Source organism: Geotrypetes seraphini, chromosome 2 (assembly GCF_902459505.1).
Source record: "Geotrypetes seraphini chromosome 2, aGeoSer1.1, whole genome shotgun sequence".
Classification (NCBI taxonomy): domain Eukaryota; kingdom Metazoa; phylum Chordata; class Amphibia; order Gymnophiona; family Dermophiidae; genus Geotrypetes; species Geotrypetes seraphini.
In genome coordinates this window covers 301,086,983-301,109,609 of record NC_047085.1, presented here as the reverse complement: position 1 = coordinate 301,109,609, position 22,627 = coordinate 301,086,983, and the positions used below count along the sequence as shown (strand labels likewise).

At 43.8% G+C, this 22,627-nt stretch overlaps 1 protein-coding gene across 1 annotated transcript in view; it reads right to left on the bottom strand.

The window, feature by feature from the left end:
- The window catches only part of CYTH4 (cytohesin 4), a 187,112-nt gene extending 170,875 nt beyond the window's left edge, over window positions 1–16,237 (bottom strand). The window contains exon 1 of the mRNA XM_033929891.1: window positions 16,018–16,237. Within this exon, the coding sequence (XP_033785782.1) occupies window positions 16,018–16,036 (19 nt within the window). The 5' untranslated portion in view covers window positions 16,037–16,237. The remainder of the gene's footprint in view (window positions 1–16,017) is intronic.
- Window positions 16,238–22,627: the final 6,390 nt, after the last annotated feature.

Sequence of the window (22,627 nt, the reverse complement as noted above, 5' to 3'; positions counted from 1 at the left end):
CCATCATATAAAACTTTTCAACATGAATCAATCAGAAAAAAAGTGGTGTTGTTTTTTTTGTGCTGAACCTGTGGAGTGGAGCAAACTTCCAGAGTGCGTTCCTCAGCAGAAAGATCTGGCCCAATTTAAGAAATTGTTGAAGCAACACCTTTTTTGCCAGATGAAATATGCCTCTGCGTCCTGACACAGTGGACTTTTATGGCGTTGACTAATATTAAGACCATCTTACTTTAAGGCGTTCTTCTATGATGAGCCTTTGTTGATGTCTGTTTGTTGATTATTGCTCTCTGACTAGTTTTGTATGTTGCTTGTTTTTTTTTTATTTTATAATATATTTATTTTTGTGATCCGCCTTGTACAAAGGCGGAATATAAATAATAAACTATATAAGGGTGTGGCTTATATAGAATAGTGCTTAATGCTTATGGGGCTTATACGTCTAAAAACCGGCCTAAATCAGCACTTGGACGATCAGTAAGACAAGTCGTCCAAGTGCCGATAATCAAACTGGGATTTAGATGTATCTAAAATTGACTTATATGGGCATAATCGAAGGAAACGTCTAAGTCCGTTTTGGGCTTAAGTCGCTAGTCGCCCAATGTCGGCAGTGTCTAAAGTCCATTCTTGAAAAATACGTCCTAAATATTTTATTTTTCGAGAGTCGTCTAGCTGTTTGAGCACCCAGATTGCTAAGTCATCTATTTTTTACCCCATTCTCATCCAAAAATTTGTCCAAGTCAAAAACAGCTAGAAAAGGACCTTTTGGATGTGGGAGGGGCCAGCAAAATAATGGACTGGACACCTAGACATGGCAACAGAGTAGTAGAAAGAAGAGAAATGATAAAAGGAAGAAAGATTTTTTTGTTGCTTTACTTTCTTATTTCTCATTATTTGTTTTATTTCTATTGTTAATTTGTAAAGTGGTGATTGTTATGTATCAGATTTTTCAAATTTACATCTACTGGCTTTATATTTTTTACAGTATTAGGGGACATGTGTTACTGTTTCTGTGGTGTTGTGGTGTTGCATTGTATGCAGAGTCTGGTTTCTTGGCAGTTCAGTTTAACTTTTGTCTACATATTTCTATTTTTAGTTTGTGATTATTCCATATTGGGTGAGGGTGTATCTCTGTTCTGTGTGTATGAAAAGGACATGGTTTTCTGTTGGCATTGACTGTACAGGATCAATTGACTGTGTAGGATCTAGCTTGTTCAGTTTTACAATGTATGTGTTGGTCTTCTAGTGCTCACTGCAGTGTTTAAGATGCTGCCTTTGTCTAGGTACACTCTTGTGCAATATTTGGATTGTTACTAAAAATCATATTTTTCATATAGATGGGGGGGTGCGGGTATAAAAAAAAAAATGATGGGCCCCGGGTGTCACATATGCTAGGTACGCCACTGCCTCTGAGCTGAATTTAAGTTCCTTGCTACTAAGGGTGTGACCTGATTTACCCAATCTTCTTTGGCCATTAGATGTCAGGTATTTCAGAAATTCTCCTGTATGTTTCTCAGTGTTTATGAAGGGCAACTTTCGCTTCCCCCACCTGAATTCTCCTGAGTCAGGGAAAGTTTTACGCAGGAACTCTGACTCCCCATAGCTTCTCTCTTTCCTTCCTCTCCCCCCAGCCTTGTTCCTAGAGGGGATCAGGTTACTAGCAGGCTTACTAAGACAAGAAATATAAGCTGTTTTATCTCCTAACATAGGAGATGGCTTGAGCACTGGGAATGTTTCATCAGCGTATGCAGTGTGTCTGTCACAGACTACTACTACCTCTGCTGTGTGCAATGAACTGTCTGTGACTCTTGAAGATTAGGAGTGGATACCACTGGACATTATAAATCTAGCTGTATAGGTATGTCCTGAATGATGTCATAGAACAGCAATGGTGTTAGGTATTTTGCTGCCTTGTAGTTATGACATCGTTAGTACAGCTCATATATCACCATATCCTTCGATATCAATATTAATAATGAGAACATCCTATCAAAGAAACACGGAGCAATTATTCATTGTTACATTGCAGCATGAAGATGTGTAACTAGTTTTAGAGTCAAATCTGTTAAATCCTCTATATGCAGGCCTCCATGACGTTGCATCCACTGTTATAAACTCTGTCAATAAAGGCATCAAACAACTCTTCCCCAAGTCCCTGCCTCTGGCACCACTCTGTTCACTCATTCTGTGGGGATTGTGACGTGTGCCACCACAGGACTGAATCTTCCCTCTGGGTTCAGTAAATCACTTTCAGTGAAGGTTGAGAAAGTTTATGTCAGAAATGCTGCTAAGTGATTAATGCACTAAATTCTCTGTTACCATGGAGTTGTCATTGATGACAAGGACGGCCGGCTCTGCTGCAGAAGGAACGGTATGAATATCGCCAGTGGCTTGTTATCAATGCATTGAACAATTAATGAGCTTCTAACTCCTCCGGGAATCCTTAATCAGTAACAGACCAGCTTGTGTTTCCAGGACATGACTGTATTCACAGTGCTCACATTCTCTGTTTAGACAAAAACACTCTTATGAGGCTTTTCCTTGGAGAAATCAGCTCCTGCCCCCATCCTTTCACCTAATCTTAAATCATAGCTCTCAACATATGACGTCATAAATATTGCCAAAGTAACAGTTTGTAAAGCTGCAATGAGAACAGAAGTATGCTATGCGACTGTCCCTAATGCCTTGTCTCTGCTATAGTGAATTCCTTCATGTTCTGAAAGCAGATTATTCAGAATACAGCCATCAGACTTATTACAAAAGCTAAAAAATTCGACCATATAACTCCTCTTCTTAAGGAAGCTCACTGGCTTCCAGTAGCCCACAGAATAACGTACAAACTTTGTTTGCTCACATTTAAATCTCTTCTGTTTAAAACTCCAGCCTTTATTCATAAATTATTAATCCCTTATTCCTCCAATAGAACCCTAAGATCAGACCAACAGCATTTACTAATGATTCCCTCATTAAAAATAATAAATACACGCCGGCAGTATATTTTCTCAGTGAAAGCACCCCAAACTTGGAATTCTCTCCCCATCTATTTACGTGAAGAAATCAATCTAGACAAATTTAAAAATAAACTGAAAACTTTCTTATTTAACGATGCTTTTGTAATCTAATATCATTGGTTCCTTTTAATCAATATTCAATAAAATTTTGGACCTAACTGCCTTTTCTCCACACATTCCACACATTGAACTATTTTTCATCCCATCCTTTTGTGTTTTCCATTTTTGGCTTCCCACTCTGCTCAATTACATTGTAACTTCTTCCCCTACCTTCCTCTTGTTTCCAGTTTGTCTAGTTATCGTCTGTGTCTAGTCAGTTTTTAAATTGTTTTAAAATTCTTTTTATTCTATAACTTTTATTCATGTGTAAATCGCCTTGAATACTGACAAGGCGATTAATCAAATAAATATTAAACTTGAAACTTGAAACTAGGACTGAATGGGCCCCAGGCAGAAAAGTTAAGATAGGCCCCTCTAACAACATCCCTTTCAAGGTAGAGGATACTGGAAGAAGGGAGAATCTTTCAGAGCTCCAGTAACCAAATATTATAAAACACCCATTCTAGACCTATAGAGAAAACCTACCATAATAAAGCAGCACTAAGAGCCAGGACTAAATAACCACAGCCTATCTTTAAAAGGTAGCCCCTAGAATATCACTTGAAGGTGGTGATCTAAGAAGGCTTTTTTGTAAGGACAACGCATTTGCATCCTCTGTAGAGTGTTGCAAGGTTCTTCGTAAAGGGATGGCATTGATCTCCCTAATCTTAAGACTTATAATATTGCTGCAGCATACCAACATACCAATATACCTCCAGCTGGAAAAACCGAACAAGCAGACTGCTAAGATCTCTACATAGAAATTAAATACTAGGACAATACAGCTTCAAATACAGAATATGAACCATTGACTAGAAATTAAAACTCCAAGAAGTTTGTATGCAAAGTAACACAGGGAAACAAAAATATATTTCTTTCTGTGCTGTGTAAAAATATAAAGATATTAGGCCTGCACATTTCAAGATGACATATTCTAATAATTTAACTGGAAATAAACAGGTCAATATTCTGCCTGAGACAGTATTCTTTTTAAATGCTAACTGCTGCAGGCAGAATTAGCCCTGGATATTTAATGACAAGCCATGTCTGGGCACTGATATGAACAATCCTGGACTAATTCGGCATATAGAAGCCACTGGACCTTATGCGGGTCCCAGCTGATATTCATCTAGGACACGTATAACTACAAGTAGGTACCTTCATCTACTCCAATCCCCCTTACCCCCCCTCCCCCCCACCAATCACAATTCACCTCTCTCCCTCCAAAGCCAGTAAACCTCAGATCAGGTCCCACGCCCCATAGGCCTAAGACAAATGCGCGCACTAAATAGGAGGTTATCCATCAAAAGCACCCCGATGGTGGATAGCATTTTGTCTTTTTGAGGTTACGAAGTAACCCTCTTTTTTGAGGGGAGACCCCCCTCCCCCATTACACTTGCTATCTAGTGTTAGGGTAAGGTTTCCATCATGATTGTGGGAACCCTTTATATAAGTGGATATCTGGAAGGCCCTGAGGAGTCTGAGCAAATCAGGGCCTTCCAGATATCCACTTATGGCAGATTCAATCATGGGGAGACATTGACAGACCACAATTATCGTGCGTGCACTTGTCCCTGCGCGCAACTGTCGGGGCGCATTTGTCAGGAGCGCAATTGTCTTGCGCGGATTTGTCGGTGTACCATGTTTTTATGAAGATGGCCACAAAGATGTCCTTGCAGAGTAGAGAAGTAGCCTATTAATTAGTGTAATGGACTGTACATCAAGGAAACCAGGTTCAAATCCCACTTTAGGTCTTTTATTATGTATTTGTAATACCTCCAGGAACAAAAAAAATCCTTCTTATTGTGCACCACTTCAGTAGCCTACATGCTTGCAGGTGGCTTATATCAGTAGCTCTTAAATCTGTCCTGGGGGACCCCCAGTCAATTGGATTTTCAATATATCCTTAATGAATATACATGAGGCAGATATGAGTGCATGCTACCTCTATTATTTGTAAATCTGCCTCATGCATATTCATTAGGGATATCTTGAAATCCTGAGTGACTGGGGGCTCCCCCAGGACAGGTTTAAGAACCACGGTCTTACATCTGTAGGTATAGTAAGTATTTTGCTGTTCCTGGAGGGAATCCCAGAAAAAAAATGTAATAGAATTGCACTGGTATTTGAACCTGTGTCTCTTAGTTTACAGTCCATTGCACATACAATTAGGTTACTCTTCTTGACATGCTTGCTATTTTGTTCAGAAAAGCCATAATACCTACAGCTGACTTTGTACCTAGTTTTCCTTTTAGGTTTCACTTTCAGGGGAGAGAATTATGCCTTAATCCCTCTAGCGGTCAGCTACATAGAACACCTTCTTGTAACTTGAACGTAACTGAAACAGATCTAGATAAAAGCATCTTTCTTTATAGACATGGATATTTTTCTCCATTCTAGCGACTTGATGAACATCATCAAGTTTTCGTGACAGAATACAGAAGTAGATTGCCGGGCCTTTCTTCTGCGCAATATAAATTCAATATTGTCACCGCTGTCGCATCAAACGTGATCTTCTGCCTTCAACACTGCCCATATTCTGATGCTCAAATGGGTAGAATATCATTAATTTGACATCTCTGCTGAAACCTGTCTGCCTTGGGAGGCCCTGCTGGTAGTGAAACTACCGATGGCATAGCTTTCAGCTTCTCAGATGCGCACAAGCCCCAGTGGCATGATCGGCCCATGTACCATGACTGGAGCTCTCCCTAGTTCCTCTCAAAACATACCCACAACAGGCCCTCTTGCTGTTTGTAAAGGCTTCAATGTGAAATTCTGACTTTCCAAATTGGGATTTTGATGTTTTTATCAGATGGACCTTTTTTAATGCATTTTTGAAGTGTCCTCTGCTTTGAAAATGATCACAAAAGACTCAAAAGGTTTTATTGTATATGTACACAAGTCCCTTTTAAAATTGCACCCATTGTTCACAGAAGAAAATCCTGGAGAAGGACCGAGATTGTCTGGCAAAGTTACACGAGAAAATGGAGTAGATTCTGCGCCGTTCACGGAGGAGAGTGTTTATGAGCAACTTGAAAAACTGAAGGTGGACAAAGCGATGGGACCAGACGGGATCCATCCCAGGATACTAAGGGAGCTCAGAGAGGTTCTGGCGAGTCCTATTAAAGACTTGTTCAACAAATCTCTGGAGATGGGAGTGATTCTAGACTGGGGACTGGAGAAGAGCGGATGTGGTCCCTATTCATAAAAGTGGTCACAGGGATGAAGCAGAAAACTACAGGCTGGTGAGCCTCACTTCAGTTGTTGGAAAAATAATGGAAGTGTTGCTGAAAGAAAGGATAGTGTACTTCATTGAATCTAATGGGTTACAGGATCAGAGGTAACATGGCTTTACAAAAGGTAAATCGTGCCAAACGAACCTGATTGAATTTTTTGATTGGGTGACCAGAGAGCTGGATGGAGGACATATGCTAGATGTAATTTATTTAGATTTCAGCAAAGCCTTTGATACAGTTCCTCATAGGAGGCTGTTGAACAAACTTGAAGGGCTGAAGTTAGGACCCAAAGTGGTGAACTGGGTTAGAAACTGGCTGTTGGACAGACGCCAGAGGGTGGTGGTTATTGGAAGTTGCTCAGAGGAAGGAAAGGTGAGTAGTGGAGTCCCTCAGTGTTCGGTGCTGGGGCCAATCCTGTTCAATATGTTTGTGAGCGAGATTGCTGAAGGGTTAGAAGGAAAAGTGTGCCTTTTTGCAGATGATACCAAGATCTGTAACAGAGTAGACACCGAAGAGGAAGTGAAAAATATGAAAAAGGATCTGCAAAAGTTAGAGGAATGGTTTAATGCCTGGCAACTAAAATGCAATGCAAAGAAATGCAGAGAAATGCATTTGGGGATTAATAATATGCATGGACGGGGAGAGGGACCTTGGGGTGATAGTGTCTGAAGATCTAAAGGTGAAAAAACAGTGTTACAAGGCAGTGGCTGCTGCCAGAAGGATGCTGGGCTGTATAAAGAGAGGCGTAGTCTGTAGAAGGGAGAAGGTGTCGATGCCCCTGTACAGGTCATTGGTAAGGCCCCACTTGGAGTATTGTGTTCAGTTTTGGAGACCGTATCTGGCGAAGGACGTAAGAAGACTTGAAGCGGTCCAGAGGAGGGTGACGAAAATGATAGCAGGCTTGCGCCAGAAGACGTATGAGGAAAGACTGGAAGCCCTGAATATGTATACCCTAGAGCAGTGTTCTTCAACCACCGGTCCATGGACCAGTGCCGGTCCACAGAAATTTCCTGACGGTCCACAGGGCCAGCACGTGCATCAGGCCCAAAACAGTGTTCTTCAACCTCTGGTCCACGGTGCGATCGATGCGGCATTTTCTTCGAGCCAGCTCCCTCTTCCTAATTGATTCAATGCAAAAAGCCATGGGCAGTGGCTCCTACGGGCGTCCTGCGCCTGAACCGAAAGCCTTCTCTCTGATGTTGCAACGTCAGAGGGAAGGCTTCCAAATGAGGCACAGGATGTGCAAGGTGCATTAGTACTATTATGGGGGCGGGGTCTGGGGTGGAGATTGGGTAGAGATGGGGGGGGTCTGGCCCACGACTTAGCCCCGTGTTCTTCAACCGCCTGTCCACGGACCGATGCCGGTCCACAGAATAATTCTTTTATTTCTGCCGGTCCACAGGCACAAAAAGGTTGAAAAACACTGCCTTAGAGGAAAGGAGAGACTGGGGAAATATGATTCAGACGTTCAAATGCCAAGCAGTTGCAGGGCAAGCTAAGCCTAGTGACCACGTGGCTGAGTGCAGCGGAGGAGGCAGCAAAAGCCGGGTGCAGGGCGGAGAATAAGAGAAAGAGCTAGCAGGGCAGAGAATCGGAGAGAGAGCTAGCAGGGCGAGAATTGGAGAGAGGACACTGCAGGCAGGAGAAACGGAGCGGAGGAGGAAGTGAAAGCAGAGCGGAGGAGGCAGTGGAATCGGAGAGAGAGGAGGAAAAGGCAGCGAGAGGATCGGAGTAGAGGAGCAGACCGAGAGGGGAAGAGGCGAGAGTTAGCTCCGCCTACCCCCCGACGTCACCTGACTAACTCCCCCCATAAAAGGGGAGGAGCCAACGGAGGAATCTACAACGCTGGGCCAGCCAAGCAGTTGCAGGGCAAGCTAAGCCTAGTGACCACGTGGCTGAGTGCAGCGGAGGAGGCAGCAAAAGCCGGGTGCAGGGCGGAGAATAAGAGAAAGAGCTAGCAGGGCAGAGAATCGGAGAGAGAGCTAGCAGGGCGAGAATTGGAGAGAGGACACTGCAGGCAGGAGAAACGGAGCGGAGGAGGAAGTGAAAGCAGAGCGGAGGAGGCAGTGGAATCGGAGAGAGAGGAGGAAAAGGCAGCGAGAGGATCGGAGTAGAGGAGCAGACCGAGAGGGGAAGAGGCGAGAGTTAGCTCCGCCTACCCCCCGACGTCACCTGACTAACTCCCCCCATAAAAGGGGAGGAGCCAACGGCGCACAGCCGTTCGGCGCGCGGTGAAGGCGAGCGGCAAAGGCGCTCGCCTTAGCGAGAGCGCCTTTGCGAAGAGCCTTCAGGAAAGCCTACTTACATACAGCGGGTCACCTTGGGTAAAAAGAAGGCCTTTCTAGCCGACTAACAAGCAAGCCAACACTACACTTATCCCAATCCTTTGATCTAACAAACAAGCTCCTCTAATAACAAACCCCCTGATACACCCAAATCTCTTATCCCTCCCATACTAATCTCTTTCTAAATTATTCACAAACAGGTAGCTCCACACGTCACAGGAGGGCAGGGAACAGACTCTAGTGACCTCAATCAACTGGGAGATGGCAGGAAGAACAAGAAGCACCAAGACTTCTATCAAGACTACAACTCCAGTCACTGAGGAGACCCGGGAGGTGGTAACGGCCTGCACACAGATGGAGGAGAACCCGGGTCGGTGGGAAGAGGTCTCTGTGCAGACCGAGGCCATCCCCCTGAGGTGCACCTCAGTAGCTTCACAGACGGAAGAGGTGAACCAGCTGGACGGAGACTTTCTACAGGAACTAATGAACCTAAGGGAGGAGGTGAAGCGCTTGAGAAGCATCCGAGAGGATGAGGCCTTCATTGACGGAGTCGTCCAAGAACTGTCCCAGGTCACCGAGCAGGAGAATGACACGTCCATTCTCAGGACCCCTAAACATTTAGCTTTGAAACCGACTGTTGGGGTACAGGAAATGGCTGGAGATGCTGATTCCTGGCAGCTGGTGACCTCCTCCACAGGTAAGCATAGAAGACCCATCCCCCCTTCTTCAATTTCTTCATCCTCTTCTTTTTTATACCAACAGGGCAGTTTTACATCTACCCCCCACCTCACCCTGAAGAACAGATTCCAGATACTACAGGATGGGACTGCCAATGAGGAACAGGATGAGGTCCAACCCGAAGCTCCAGATCCAGAGACTTATGATCATCCCCCCCCGAAGAAACGCAGAGTTGTGGTCATTGGGGACTCCATGCTGAGGGGCACCGAGGGACCAATCTGTAGACCAGATATACAGTCAAGGGAGGTATGCTGTCTGCCTGGAGCCAAGATCCGGGATGTCACCGCCTGTCTAGATAGACTACTCACGCCCCAGGACCACTTCCCCATGCTTCTTATCCACGTCGGAACGAACGACACAGCCAGGAACACCCCGGAGAATATAGCCATTGACTTTGGAGCCCTGGGTGAGAAGCTGAGGCAGACGGGAGCACAGGTGGTCTTCTCATCGATCCTCCCAGTTAGAGGCAAGGGAAGAGCCAGAGATGAGCGCATCCAGAGGACCAACGAGTGGCTACACGGATGGTGCAGGGAGATGAACTTCGGATTCCTGAACCATGGAGAGGCACTACAGGGACTTCAGGGACCAGACGGACTTCATCTAACCAGCAGGGGTAAGTACGTCTTCGGACACCGACTAGCCCGTCTGCTTAGAAGGGCTTTAAACTAGGTAAGTTGGGGGAGGGTTCCTGTGCAGTAGGTAACTATCCTGAGGAGGAGAGTCACAGCTCCACTTCTGAGTCTGAGGTAAGTGCTCACTTTGCAAATAATACTAACAATACCAAGTCCGAGGTAAGTACTCACATTGCAATTAATTCTGAGTCCGCAATAAATGCTCACATTGCAAACAATTCATTAGGGGGCAAAATAACACAGGGTCCTAACAATCACAAGGCATGGAGAGCTATGTATGTCAATGCACACAGTTTAGGCAATAAAATCCTTGAGCTGGAGACCGAGATAATAAATGCTGACCTAGATGTGGTGGCGATTTCCGAAAGTTGGTTCACGGACTCTCATGGGTGGGATATGGCTATACCGGGTTACAACTTACTTCGTCGAGACAGAGAGGGCAAGTTAGGAGGAGGGGTAGCACTATACACTAGGGAGGACATTAAAACTACGAGAATCACGGAGGTCAAGTACTCCGGAGAATCCCTCTGGGTAAACCTAGCCAGAGGCAAAGAAAAGTGTCTGTATCTTGGTGTAATTTATAGACCACCAAGACAGCTGGAAAACAAAGACATAGAATTAATCCATGACATAGAGAATATCACTCTAAGGGGGGACACAGTACTGCTAGGGGACTTCAACATGCCGGATGCAGATTGGAACACGCTCACAGCGACAACCAGCGCCAGTAGAAGGCTATTATCCACAATTAAAGGAGCACAACTCAAACAACTGGTATCAGAGCCCACTAGGGCACAGGCGATATTGGACCTGGTACTCACCAATGGAGAAAGCGTATCAGAGGTCTCGGTAGGCGATAAGTTAGCCTCCAGTGACCACAACATGATATGGTTCAACCTCAAGAAAGATTTCACTAGATCAAGCACGTCAACCAGAGTACTCAACTTTCGAGGCGCTGACTTCAAACGCATGGGAGATTTCGTCCATCACACACTACAAAGCCAAGCTGTGGCCAATAATGTGGAGAATATGTGGTCAACCTTGAAATCTACCATACATGTAGCAACGAACCGATACATCACATCAGCAAGCAAACGGCGAAGAAACAATAGACCCCAATGGTTCACCGCAGAGATTTCAGATCTCTGTAAAGAAAAGAAATCAGCATTCATTTCTTACAAACATTCAGAGACAAGAGAGGCTAAATTGGAATACATGGCCAAAGCTGCAGCAGTGAAAGCGGCAGTCAGAGAGGCCAAGCATCAAGCTGAGGTAAACCTAGCAAGGAACATTAAGAAGGGCGACAAATCCTTCTTCAGGTATATTAGTGACAGAAAAAGAAACACTGATGGGATAGTGCGCCTTAGGAAATCAGATGGGAAATATGTAGAATCAGATTCAGACAAAGCCGAACTACTAAATGAATATTTTTGCTCTGTTTTCACATGTGAGGCACCGGGGTCAGGTCCACAGTCGCAGGTAAAGCAAAGTTCAGAAGATCCGTTTCGGGATTTAGAGTTTACTTCCGGAGACGTCTACGACGAATTATCAAGACTTAAGGTGAACAAAGCAATGGGGCCGGACAATCTACATCCCAGGGTGCTCAGAGAGCTCAGGGACGTCCTAGCGGAGCCGTTATCAATACTCTTCAATCTGTCCCTGAGCACGGGAATAGTGCCCTTGGACTGGAAAACAGCTAACGTCGTTCCTCTGCACAAAAAGGGTTGTAGGACAGAGGCTACGAATTACAGACCGGTAAGTCTCACATCGGTAGTGAGTAAACTCATGGAAACACTCATCAAACGCAAATTAGACATGATACTAGACGAGGAGGAACTACGCGATCCCCACCAACATGGATTCACCAAGGGTAGGTCCTGTCAATCCAATCTCATTAGTTTCTTTGACTGGGTAACAAGGAAACTAGATATGGGAGAATCCCTGGACGTCGTGTACTTGGACTTCAGCAAAGCCTTTGATAGCGTCCCCCACCGCAGGCTATTGGGCAAGATGAAATCAATGGGATTAGGTGAAACATTTACAGCATGGGTCCACGATTGGCTGAGTGGAAGAACTCAGAGGGTGGTGGTTAATGGTACCATCTCTAAAACGACGGAAGTGACCAGTGGGGTGCCGCAGGGCTCGGTCTTGGGCCCGATCCTTTTCAACATATTCGTAAGAGACATGACTCAGGGGCTTCAAGGTAAAATAGCATTATTCGCCGATGATGCCAAACTATGTAACATTGTGGGTAACGGCAGTCTGTCCGACAGCATGACGCAAGACCTGGTTTTATTGGAACATTGGTCCTCGACCTGGCAGCTTGGCTTCAACGCTAACAAATGCAAGGTCATGCACCTGGGCAACAATAATCCGTGCAGAACGTACACATTAAATGGTAAAACCTTAGCAAGGACTACAGCAGAACGGGATTTGGGGGTGATCATCAGTGAAGACATGAAAACGGCCAATCAAGTGGAGAAGGCCTCATCCAGGGCTAGGCAAATGTTGGGTTGTATCCGGAGAAGCTTTGTTAGTCGGAAGCCCGACGTCCTAATGCCCTTGTACAGAACCATGGTGAGGCCTCATCTGGAGTACTGCGTACAATTCTGGAGGCCACATTACCGTAAAGATGTACTGAGAGTCGAGTCGGTACAGCGGATGGCCACCAGGATGGTCTCGGGGCTTAAAGATCTATCATACGAAGAAAGACTGAACGAATTGCAGCTATACTCTCTCGAAGAACGCAGGGAGAGAGGAGACATGATTGAGACGTTTAAGTATGTCACTGGTCGTATCGAGGGAGAAGATGATATTTTCCTTCTTAAAGGACCCTCCGCCACAAGAGGACACCCGCTGAAAATAAAGGGCGGGAAGTTTCATGGCGACACCAGGAAATACTTCTTCACCGAAAGAGTGGTTGACAGCTGGAACAAGCTCCCAGTGCAGGTGATCGAGGCCAGCAGCGTGTCGGATTTTAAGAACAGATGGGATGCTCATGTCGGATCTCTAGGAGGGAAAGGTCATCAGAGAGTGATTAAATAGGGGGGGTGGGTCAGCGGTGTGGGCAGACTCGATGGGCCTCGGCCTTTTTCTGCCGTCACTTTCTATGTTTCTATGTTTCTATGAAGGGTATTAACATAGAACATAATCTTTTCCAGAGAAAGGAAAATGGTAAAACCAGAGGACATAATTTGAGATTGAGGGGTGGTAGATTCAAAGGCAATGTTAGGAATTCTACTTTACGTTGAGGGTAGTGGATGCCTGGAATGATCTCCCGAGAGAGGTGGTGGAGAGTAAAACTATGAGTGAGTTCAAAGAAGTGTGGGATGAACACAGAGGATCTAGAATCAGAAAATAATATTAACAATTGAATTAAGGCCAGTACTGGGCAGACTTGCACGGTCTGTGTGTGTATATGGCCATTTGGTGGAAGATGGGCTGGGGAGGGCTTCAATGGCTGGGAGGGTGTAGATGGGCTGGCATAGGTTTTAACGGAGATTTCGACAGTAGGAACCCAAGCATAGTACCGGGTAGAGCTTTGGATTCTTGCCCAGAAAAAGCTAAGAAGAAAAAATTTAATTAAAAATATTTAAATTGAATCAGGTTGGGCAGACTGGATGGACCATTGAGGTCTTTATCTGCCGTCATCTACTATGTTACTATAATTCTATGTAAATTCATTACTTGTTTTCCCACTGATTCATATCAAGTTGGGGCTCATAAATGTTAACATGTTCAAAAGAAACCTGTTTGGTGATCATGGTGCACTCAAGCAGGTTTGTTTGTTTCAGGCATTTACTTTGACTATCATTAATATCTGGAGATCCTCGATGTGCTTTCTATGCCCTTTCCCAGAAACTGGCAATCTCATGAAGACAACTTACATAAGGTATAATACAAAGCTAATGAACAATGAAATCAGGTTGACAATGTATTTGTTGTGTACAGCGGGGATCTGTCTAAAAAGACATGGAAAGGGCACCGCATGACCATTTCTAAGAAAGGCAGTTCAGTACTTCTGAGTTTAGTGTGTGTTTGTAGGTTTTTGTTTTGTTTTTTAAACAGATAATTTGAATAATTTTATTCACCAGTCTGCAAATATCTTTGTCCTAGAAATGTATCAAGTACAGAGCCTAAACTAAGTATAGAATATGTTTGGGAAATGCAGTAAGAAAAAAAAAAGCAGTAACTGTACTGGCTACCAGTAACTTAAAGGACCAAATTTAAAAAAGTTTTCAGGGGCCTTTGACAAAATGGACCACAGTACCTAATGAACAGTTTTAGCCCTTTATACACCTTTCAGACCTTTAAGGTCCTCTCAAAGTGTATCACTATCTGTACCCTTATCAAAAGAACTTGTACAACATGATACCCACCAGCGAACCTTCTTAGGAGTAGCCCCCATGCTCTGGAACTTACTCCCAGACCATAGCATAGTAAGGGGGAAGCTGGGGGGGGTAAGGGTACCCATCCTCCTCTCTGCCCCCCCCCCCCAAGCACCCGGCTTCCCTTCCCTAGTACCTCTAACGTTTCTGATGTGAGCAGCAACCCCATCTTGCTTTTGCACCAGTGTTGGCTCTTCCCCTGACATTACTTCCTGGACCCACATCTAAGAAGTGACATCAGAGAAAGAGCCGATGCTGGTGCGGCAGCAGGTTGTGGGTTGCTGCTCGTACCAGGAATGCTACAGAGGTATGGTGGAAAGGAAGTGGTACACATGCAGTAGGAGGGGGCGGGGAAGGAGCATGTGGAAGCATGGGGGTAGTGAAGAGGGCAGGGGAGGGACGCTACCACCCCGGGCGCTTCTTACCCTCGCTATGCCACTGCTCCCAAAGGGGCTAAATCTATCTAACTTGAGACTACAGTCGGAAAATGGCCAATTTTCTATTTCGTCAATTATGAGGGGCCGTTGAAAAGTTTTCAGCCCACCCAAGAAGAGAATGATGGGGAGCCATGAAACTTGCAAGCTATGCCACACTTTTCTTGACACGTTTCATTTCAATAATATGAAATGAAACGAAAAGTGTCAAGAAAAGTGTGGAATAACTTGTAAGTTTCATGGCTCCACATCATTTTCTTCTTGGTTGGGCTGAGAACTTTTCAGTGGCCCCTCATATTGTGATGTCATAATGCCTCATTCCACCAGTGCCTAAGAGCCAACCTCGGTGATGTCACAATGGCTTGGCTTCCCTATACTTGTGCCCAATTGCTAGATGCATTTGCCTCATTTAAACAAAGTGTCAAGAAAATTGTAGAATAACTTGTAAGTTTCATGGCTCCACATCATTCTCTTCTTGGTTGGGCTGAGGACTTTTCAGCGGCTCCTCATAATGTCCATGCATTAAGGTTGCCATTGCTGTGCAGCAATTAAAAAAAAATACTGCGAGGGCACTTACCAACACATGTTTTGTAGTTAGTAAGGGCTCCCACAGTAATCCTTTGCTAATCAGTTAGTGTGCGGTAATGTGGATGCATTAATTGATTGTGCGGTATGCCCTTTTAAGCTGTAGTAAGTATACACTAGCGCTTACCACAGTTTAGTAAAAGGATTCCTATGAAAATTGAAAGGATTAAAAATACCAGAATACAGTAGAATGTGGGAGAGGGGTGTGAGTTCAGAAAACCTATGGCAATATTAACCTATCAGTGACAATCAGGGACAAATGGCACCCAGAGTAATGTCAAACGCATGAGCACAAAGGACCCACCAGTACACCGAGACTAAGACAGAACACCTATTTTTACTGTTGTGTGTTTATTGTGAACCTCTTTGGTTTAAAGCGGACTATAAATGTTTTAAATAAATAATAAACCAGATTTAGTTGAAAAAAAATATTTCCCTGGATTTCTAACATATATCTACCGGGAATTAATACTTTGCAAACCAGCTAAAACATTTTAGAGCCATAAAAGACAAGAAAAACAAGTAATGTAAACAGTGAAACATGTCTTAATATATACTGCTGCTCATAGCAGCATTGACAGCTCACTAAATATAAGCAAAGCAGTAACTTACCAATATGGCAGAACTCCATCCTGACAGAACTGGGCTCTATAATCTTTGTACAGCTGACACTGATTGTAGGGTTCTTGCTTCCTTAACAATGACAAAACTTTTTTTGTCTCTTCTTTTCTTCCCTTCTCCTCAAAATCAGTTTGATAAATTACAGAAAATGAGAGCATCCATGGTGAGCAGAGAACCACAGCCCTTAGTCTCTCCTTCAGCTGCCCCTCCCCCAGTTCTTACAACTTAAACATAGCCCACATGAGATATGAAAATAAGCTTATCACCCAGAGCAACTGAGTCTATACCCTGTTCGGTCCCTGTCCTCTCATTGGCTAGTGAGTCGTAACCAGGAAGTTGGCGGGCCAAGCTTTGTGGTAAAGGATAGTCATGCAAAGGTTCCTTTTTTTGACTTCCTAAAAGTGTAGTGAGAAACTAGTTCCTGTTTGCACAGATGACTGTTCTTATTTATTTGTTAATATGTGTACTTAAGGACTGATTACATTATTGGCAGGTCTTAAGGGAATGTCCAATCTTTCACTGGCAAAAAGAGAAGAAGGTGGTCTCAAATTATTCTGTATGATTTGCAACCATCTGGTAAAACTGTCCATTAGAGAGGGGACAGATGAATCCAGAATGTCTGCCTAATTCCAGATGAACACCCCTGCTTTTACACCTCATTTTCAATACCTTCTCAACATACAAAATGTTGAGTGAACCAGTTGCTCTTCTTGCAATTGCCCAGAAACTATACTGAATTACCTTGTGCGGGAGTTCTTGGGAGTACATTAAATACTGCACAAACATTAAATACTAAGTACATTAAATACTGCACAAATTTGGGGCTCCCGTAGATGAAATATCTAGGAAAAGGACATTGACTGGTACAGCCCTTTAGCAAAATGATGGTGGATGGTCAATAGGTGGTCTTATATGACATTGTTGAGGGTGAAGAATGAAATGGTAGGCTATTACATGTGCTGTATATAGCTGCTTGGTAATGATGAGCCAATTGGATGGATCTGTCAAAACATGCAATTCACCCCAACACTAGCATGTGGCCTGGATTGATATAACCAGAATGCTCCTTGTATATTAGTAGAATCCCTTTGTGGTCTTCTTTAGCGTTCTGGATAATTAGGAAGCCTGTGTTTGCTGTGGTTGAGTCTGCAGACCCTTTTCCTTGGCTGAGGATACAGTTAAGACCTGATCATTTTAAAAGGAGAAAAATACCTGAGATCCTGAGTTATAATGAGTGAGACATACGAGGGACCGCTAAAAAAAATTCTCCATCAAGGGCTATACACTTAGTCCAGTGATTTTCCACTTTTTTGTTCTATATTTTTCCGACTGAATGAAAAAAATGGAAAATCACTGGATTAAGTGTATAGCTCTCGATGGATTAAGTGTATAGCTCTCGACGGTGACTGCCCCAACTTTGTAGAGATGTGCAGAGAAATGCTATTCCTATGCAGTAAATTAGTGTAAGCATGAGCAGGGATGTTAATCCCAGTTCTGCAGTGAAGGGATAAACCTAGAGCTGCCACATCTTTCTTGTAATGCGTGGTTATGCGAGGGACACTGAGGGGGGAAGTTACCCCTTTATGATATGTCTTTTGAATCTTCACCCAGCCACACTAAGAAACAGATATATCTGTAACCCAGAGACTGAAGGGGAAGGAGTTATTGTTTTCATCCAGGAATTCTAGGCTGTTTCCCCACATACAGTCACAGAAAGAAAACTAAAAGTGAGGAGACACTTTCTCCAAGAATTAATCTGTAGAGAATGGAGTAATATCAAAACTATGTGATTTGACATGCAATAAAGAAGAAAATGTGTAGCTGCCCCTTCAGGAGGATATGGAGCAAGTCCTGCAATTCGGAAACTTCTGTAAGGACGGGACTGACGTAATGGATACATTTTGACTATTCTGAAATTTGGAGCCTTGCCTCTTCACGCAAAACAAGACTAAAGTAATAGTAACCCCCCAGTGTTCTTTAACAAAGAAGACACAAATAAGCATGTTTGATTATTCATGTGATGATCTAATTATTGAAAGTTTTGCATAAAAAGAAACTCTTTGTTGAACTCTCAAATATGAGTGAAGTTGTTTACATTTATTACAAACTTTTATACCGTCTTATCTGAGGACACAGGTGAAGGCGTTATACATTAAAACAAAATATAACAAAGTCATAGAAACATAGAAAGATGACGGCAGATAAGGGCTATAGCCCATCAAGACCCACCCCTTTAAGTCTACTGACCCCCTTAATCATACTGCCACTCTACTGACCCGCTCCTTCAAGTCTATACCCTAGCGACCCTATTCCTTGACTTGACCCTCGTAGGGATCCCACATAGGTATCCCATTTATTCTTAAAGTCTGGGATGCTGCTGGCCTCGATCACCTGCACTGGAAGCTTGTTCCAATGCTCAATCACTCTTTCCGTGAAGAAGTACTTCCTGGCGTCTCCACGAAACTTCCCTCCCCTGAGTTTGAGCGGATGCCCTCTTGTGGTCGAGGGTCCTTTGAGAAGAAAGATATCATCTTCCACCTCGACACGTCCCGTGATATACTTAAATGTCTCAATTATGTCTCCCCTTTCCCTACGCTCTTCGAGAATGTAGAGCTGCAATTTGTTCAGTCTTTCTTCATACGAGAGACCCTTAAGCCCCGAGACCATCCTGGTGGCCATCCGCTGAACCGATTCAATTCTGAGCACATCTTTACGGAAATGTGGCCTCCAGAATTGCACGCAGTATTCCAGATGAGGTCTCACCATGGCTCTGTACAATGGCATTATGACTTCAGGCTTCCTGCTGACGAAGCTCATCTTGATACAACCTATCATGAAAAGGAACTCCATAAAATCAAGGACACAGCCCTCCAATGGATCACCTCCTTCCTCCATCAAAGGACCCAGACTGTCCTACTAGGAACACACAAATCTCGCCCCAAGCCTATAAAATATGGTGTTCCTCAAGGCGCCCTTCTATCCCCCCTCCTATTCAACCTCTACATCAGGCCTGTCATTGATATAGCGCAGAAATATAGCATTAAAATCCACTCTTATGCAGATGACATCCAGCTGCTCCTCCCACTAGGCGAGAACCGATCGTCCCAAATTACTAACCTCCAACATTGCCTCTCTGATATGAAAACTTGGATGTCAAACAACAAACTTCAACTAAACGCCACTAAAACAGAACTCTTATGGATCAGGAAAAAAAGCACCAAATTCACACGTCCTACCCTAGCATGGGACTCCACTCTACTAACGGCAACAGATCAGGTACGCAGCCTAGGAGTAACCTTAGATGGACACCTATCCCTATCTGCCCACATATCCCAAGTAATCTCCACCTCCTTCTACTACCTCCGCCAACTGAAAAGGATCAAACCCTACATCTCCACACCTGACCTCGCCCAACTCCTCTACGCATATGTCCTCTCCAGAATGGATTACTGTAACTCCCTATTTAATGGACTAACCAAAAATAATCTCAAACGCCTCCAACGTGTCCAAAATGCAGCTATCCGCCTCCTACACAACCTCAACTACCATGATCCCGTCTCCCCAGCACTCCGCGCTGAACACTGGCTCCCAATTAGCCAGCGCTGTGCTTTCAAGGCCCTAGCAGTAGCCCACAAGAGAATTTATGCCACCACCCCCTCCTACATAAAATCTAAGCTTCCCATCTACACCCCCACTCGCACCCTCCGCTCAAAATCGGAAATACGCCTATGCATTCCCCCTGGAAGGTCCCTCCTCTCAGAAACTGCCCGCAAACGATCCTACAGCCACTTCATCCCACATCTCTGGAATAAACTCCCCCCCCAATTCAGGCAACAGAACTCTTTATTGACATTCCGTAAAATGGTAAAGACCCTCCTCTTCAACTAAAGGTCTCCCTCAGTCTACACCCCCCCTTAAACCCCACCTCTCTCTTCTCTCCCCTATTTAACTTCTCCTAAATTTCAGTATAGTCCTCTCTTAGTCTGTACTCTGATAAATTGTCTGTACTCTGAAAAATTGTCTGTAGCCTGATAAATACTGCACAATCTTGTATGTCCAAGCATCTAAACCTATTGCACATTTATTTGCCTAACTACTTCTACTGTGTATGTTTACTTGTAGACCGTTCTGAGCTACTGGGAGAACGGGATATAAATCTAAATAAATAAATAAATAAATAAATAAATAAATAAATAAATAAATAAATAAAATTAAAAGGACGGGTACCATTCAAAAGAAGATCAACCACACTGAACAGAAATACTTTGAGAGCATGCAGGCTACCCTGGAATCCCGCCCTCCCCCCACACATACACACTAACGGCCTCTTTTACAAAGCCATGCTAGCGGCTGCTGCGCGGCAACAGCTCCGAACCCTTTAAATCTCTCTGTGGGCTTCGGGGCCATTAGCGCAGCGCAGCCCTTAGCGTGCCTATGTAAAAGAGGCCATAAATAGGACATGAACAAAAACAGCCATTGACCAAGAAGGATGACCACCCCCCCCCCCCCCACCCACACACATACACCTTCACCCTCCTTGAAATACTAGTTCAAATATGAAATGGAAGAGAATGTGCTATGGTTACCCTAGCTTCTGTGGAAGGGATGACACAATGGAAAAGTGAGCTTTCAAGGAATGGAGTTATAGAGTTGCAATGGTAAAATCTGTGAAAGAGAGTGGGGGAATCATGTCATTGGCTAGACTCTGAGGTGAAAATTGGCTTAGCAGAACCTTAGGCTGTTGGAGATTGCGAAGAGAGGGGAAGAAAGAGGAGGCTCTTTCTAGTCCAAGAATGTAATTCCTTCCATCAGAATTCAGTTATGAGCTGGCATCCTTCAAAACCAAACACAAGCAAAAAAAATCTAACAAAACAGCAGTAATATGCCAAGCAGCAAACAAAGAAGAAAACTGCAGAGATGATGTACAAGATATATGGTCCGATATGGGTTATAAACCAGGACACGACACGGTCCGTGTTTCGAAAAACACTCCTTCCTCAGGGGTCCTTACATGACTCGTTTTTCTGTCCACCAAATTGCATCTTTTTATCCAGTTGTATACCATATGGTTCCCTAGAATGTGGTTTTAATACTTTTAGGACCCCTGAGGAAGGAGGGGTTTTCGAAACGCAGACCGTGTCAGGTCCCGGTTTATAACCCATATTGGACCCTATATTTTGAATCCTTCAAAACCACCCTTATTCCCAACAACCTCGCCTACCTTTTCACTCTCCAGCTACCCAGCCTTCAAAACTACTTCCACCTCACATAGGGTACTAATCCATGCAAGCTACTTTTTACCTGCCCCTCAAACACTCCATAATTACCCCTCACCCTACCTCTCCCTGCACCTACCTCCACAATTATCCCATTTACACCATCCCTAAAACTACACTATCTTCACAAGTGCTCTCATCCCATAAACAAAGCCCTCCTGTGTTTTAAGTTTGAGACACAAGAGTTCCATGAGCCATTCTCACATGCTCTCCTCACTAGTCTGTGTATGATTTGGAGTTAAGCAATTGTGGCCAATCGTGGAGGTAAGATTTGAACCTGTCTGTTTATACTAAAACCCCTCAGCCTGTGTCACTTTAATAGTTTTTATGAAAGCATCTTCAGTCAGTTTCTGACAGTTTATTCTTTCACTGTCTGCTCTTTGAGGTTTGCTTGCCAATGCTATTCATTTCCTCTGCATTCAACTCTAGAAATGACATCATCCCCTTAGCTCAGCAGTGCTTTTTAAATTTATTGCATAGTTACAAACCTGCAAGCCGTTTTTAAAGGCAGTAGTCAGCACTATGGAGGGCTGGGCAATTTTATAAAGATTTCTCTTCCTGGAAAAGGTCCATTTTTCTAAACTGTGGGGTAAAACCAACAAGACAGTGTATACCAGTGGTCTCCAACGCACGGATCCAGGACCGCATGCAGCATCCATTTCAGCCCTGAAATGCTCTTCAAATCCTTTAAATGCATTCATTTCAATCTTGCCAACTTGATATAGTAACTGCAAATAATCTTTTTAAGTGTGTTTCTCAGGTGTTTCTTTTATGGAATGTGCTACTGTTGACAGTCCAAATAAATAATAATAATAACTTTATTTTTGTATACCGCAGTACCATAACAGTTCAGAGCGGTTAACAGAGTAAGAGACTGTACATATACAGTGATGTTACAAATAAGTCAATCAGCATAGCTTAGCGAGTAGGGAGTGGTCAGGGAATCTGGAGGTATGTCGGAGATACAAGGCAGGGTTAAAAGGTGGGGGGGGGAGTCAGAGAAATTTGTCAAAGAGATAGGTTTTGATTGATTTCCTGAAAGTTTGGTAGGAGGGTGAGTTTAAAAAAAAATATATCCATGAAGTGTTGTAGAATCAAAATTAGTATTAATTTTTAATGTTTAAAACCCAGCCTGAACAAGCAGGTTAAGACGGTTTACTGAATTAGAAATACAGTACTCCCCCGCTTATTCGGGTTTCAGATTTCGCGCCCCCAGTCATTCGCAGTTTTTTCATCTGCAAATTTCCCTCACTCAATCGTGGTTTTTCTTGTATTTTCCTGACGAGAATTAATTTAGAACCATATACTGAACAGTAATTCTTATT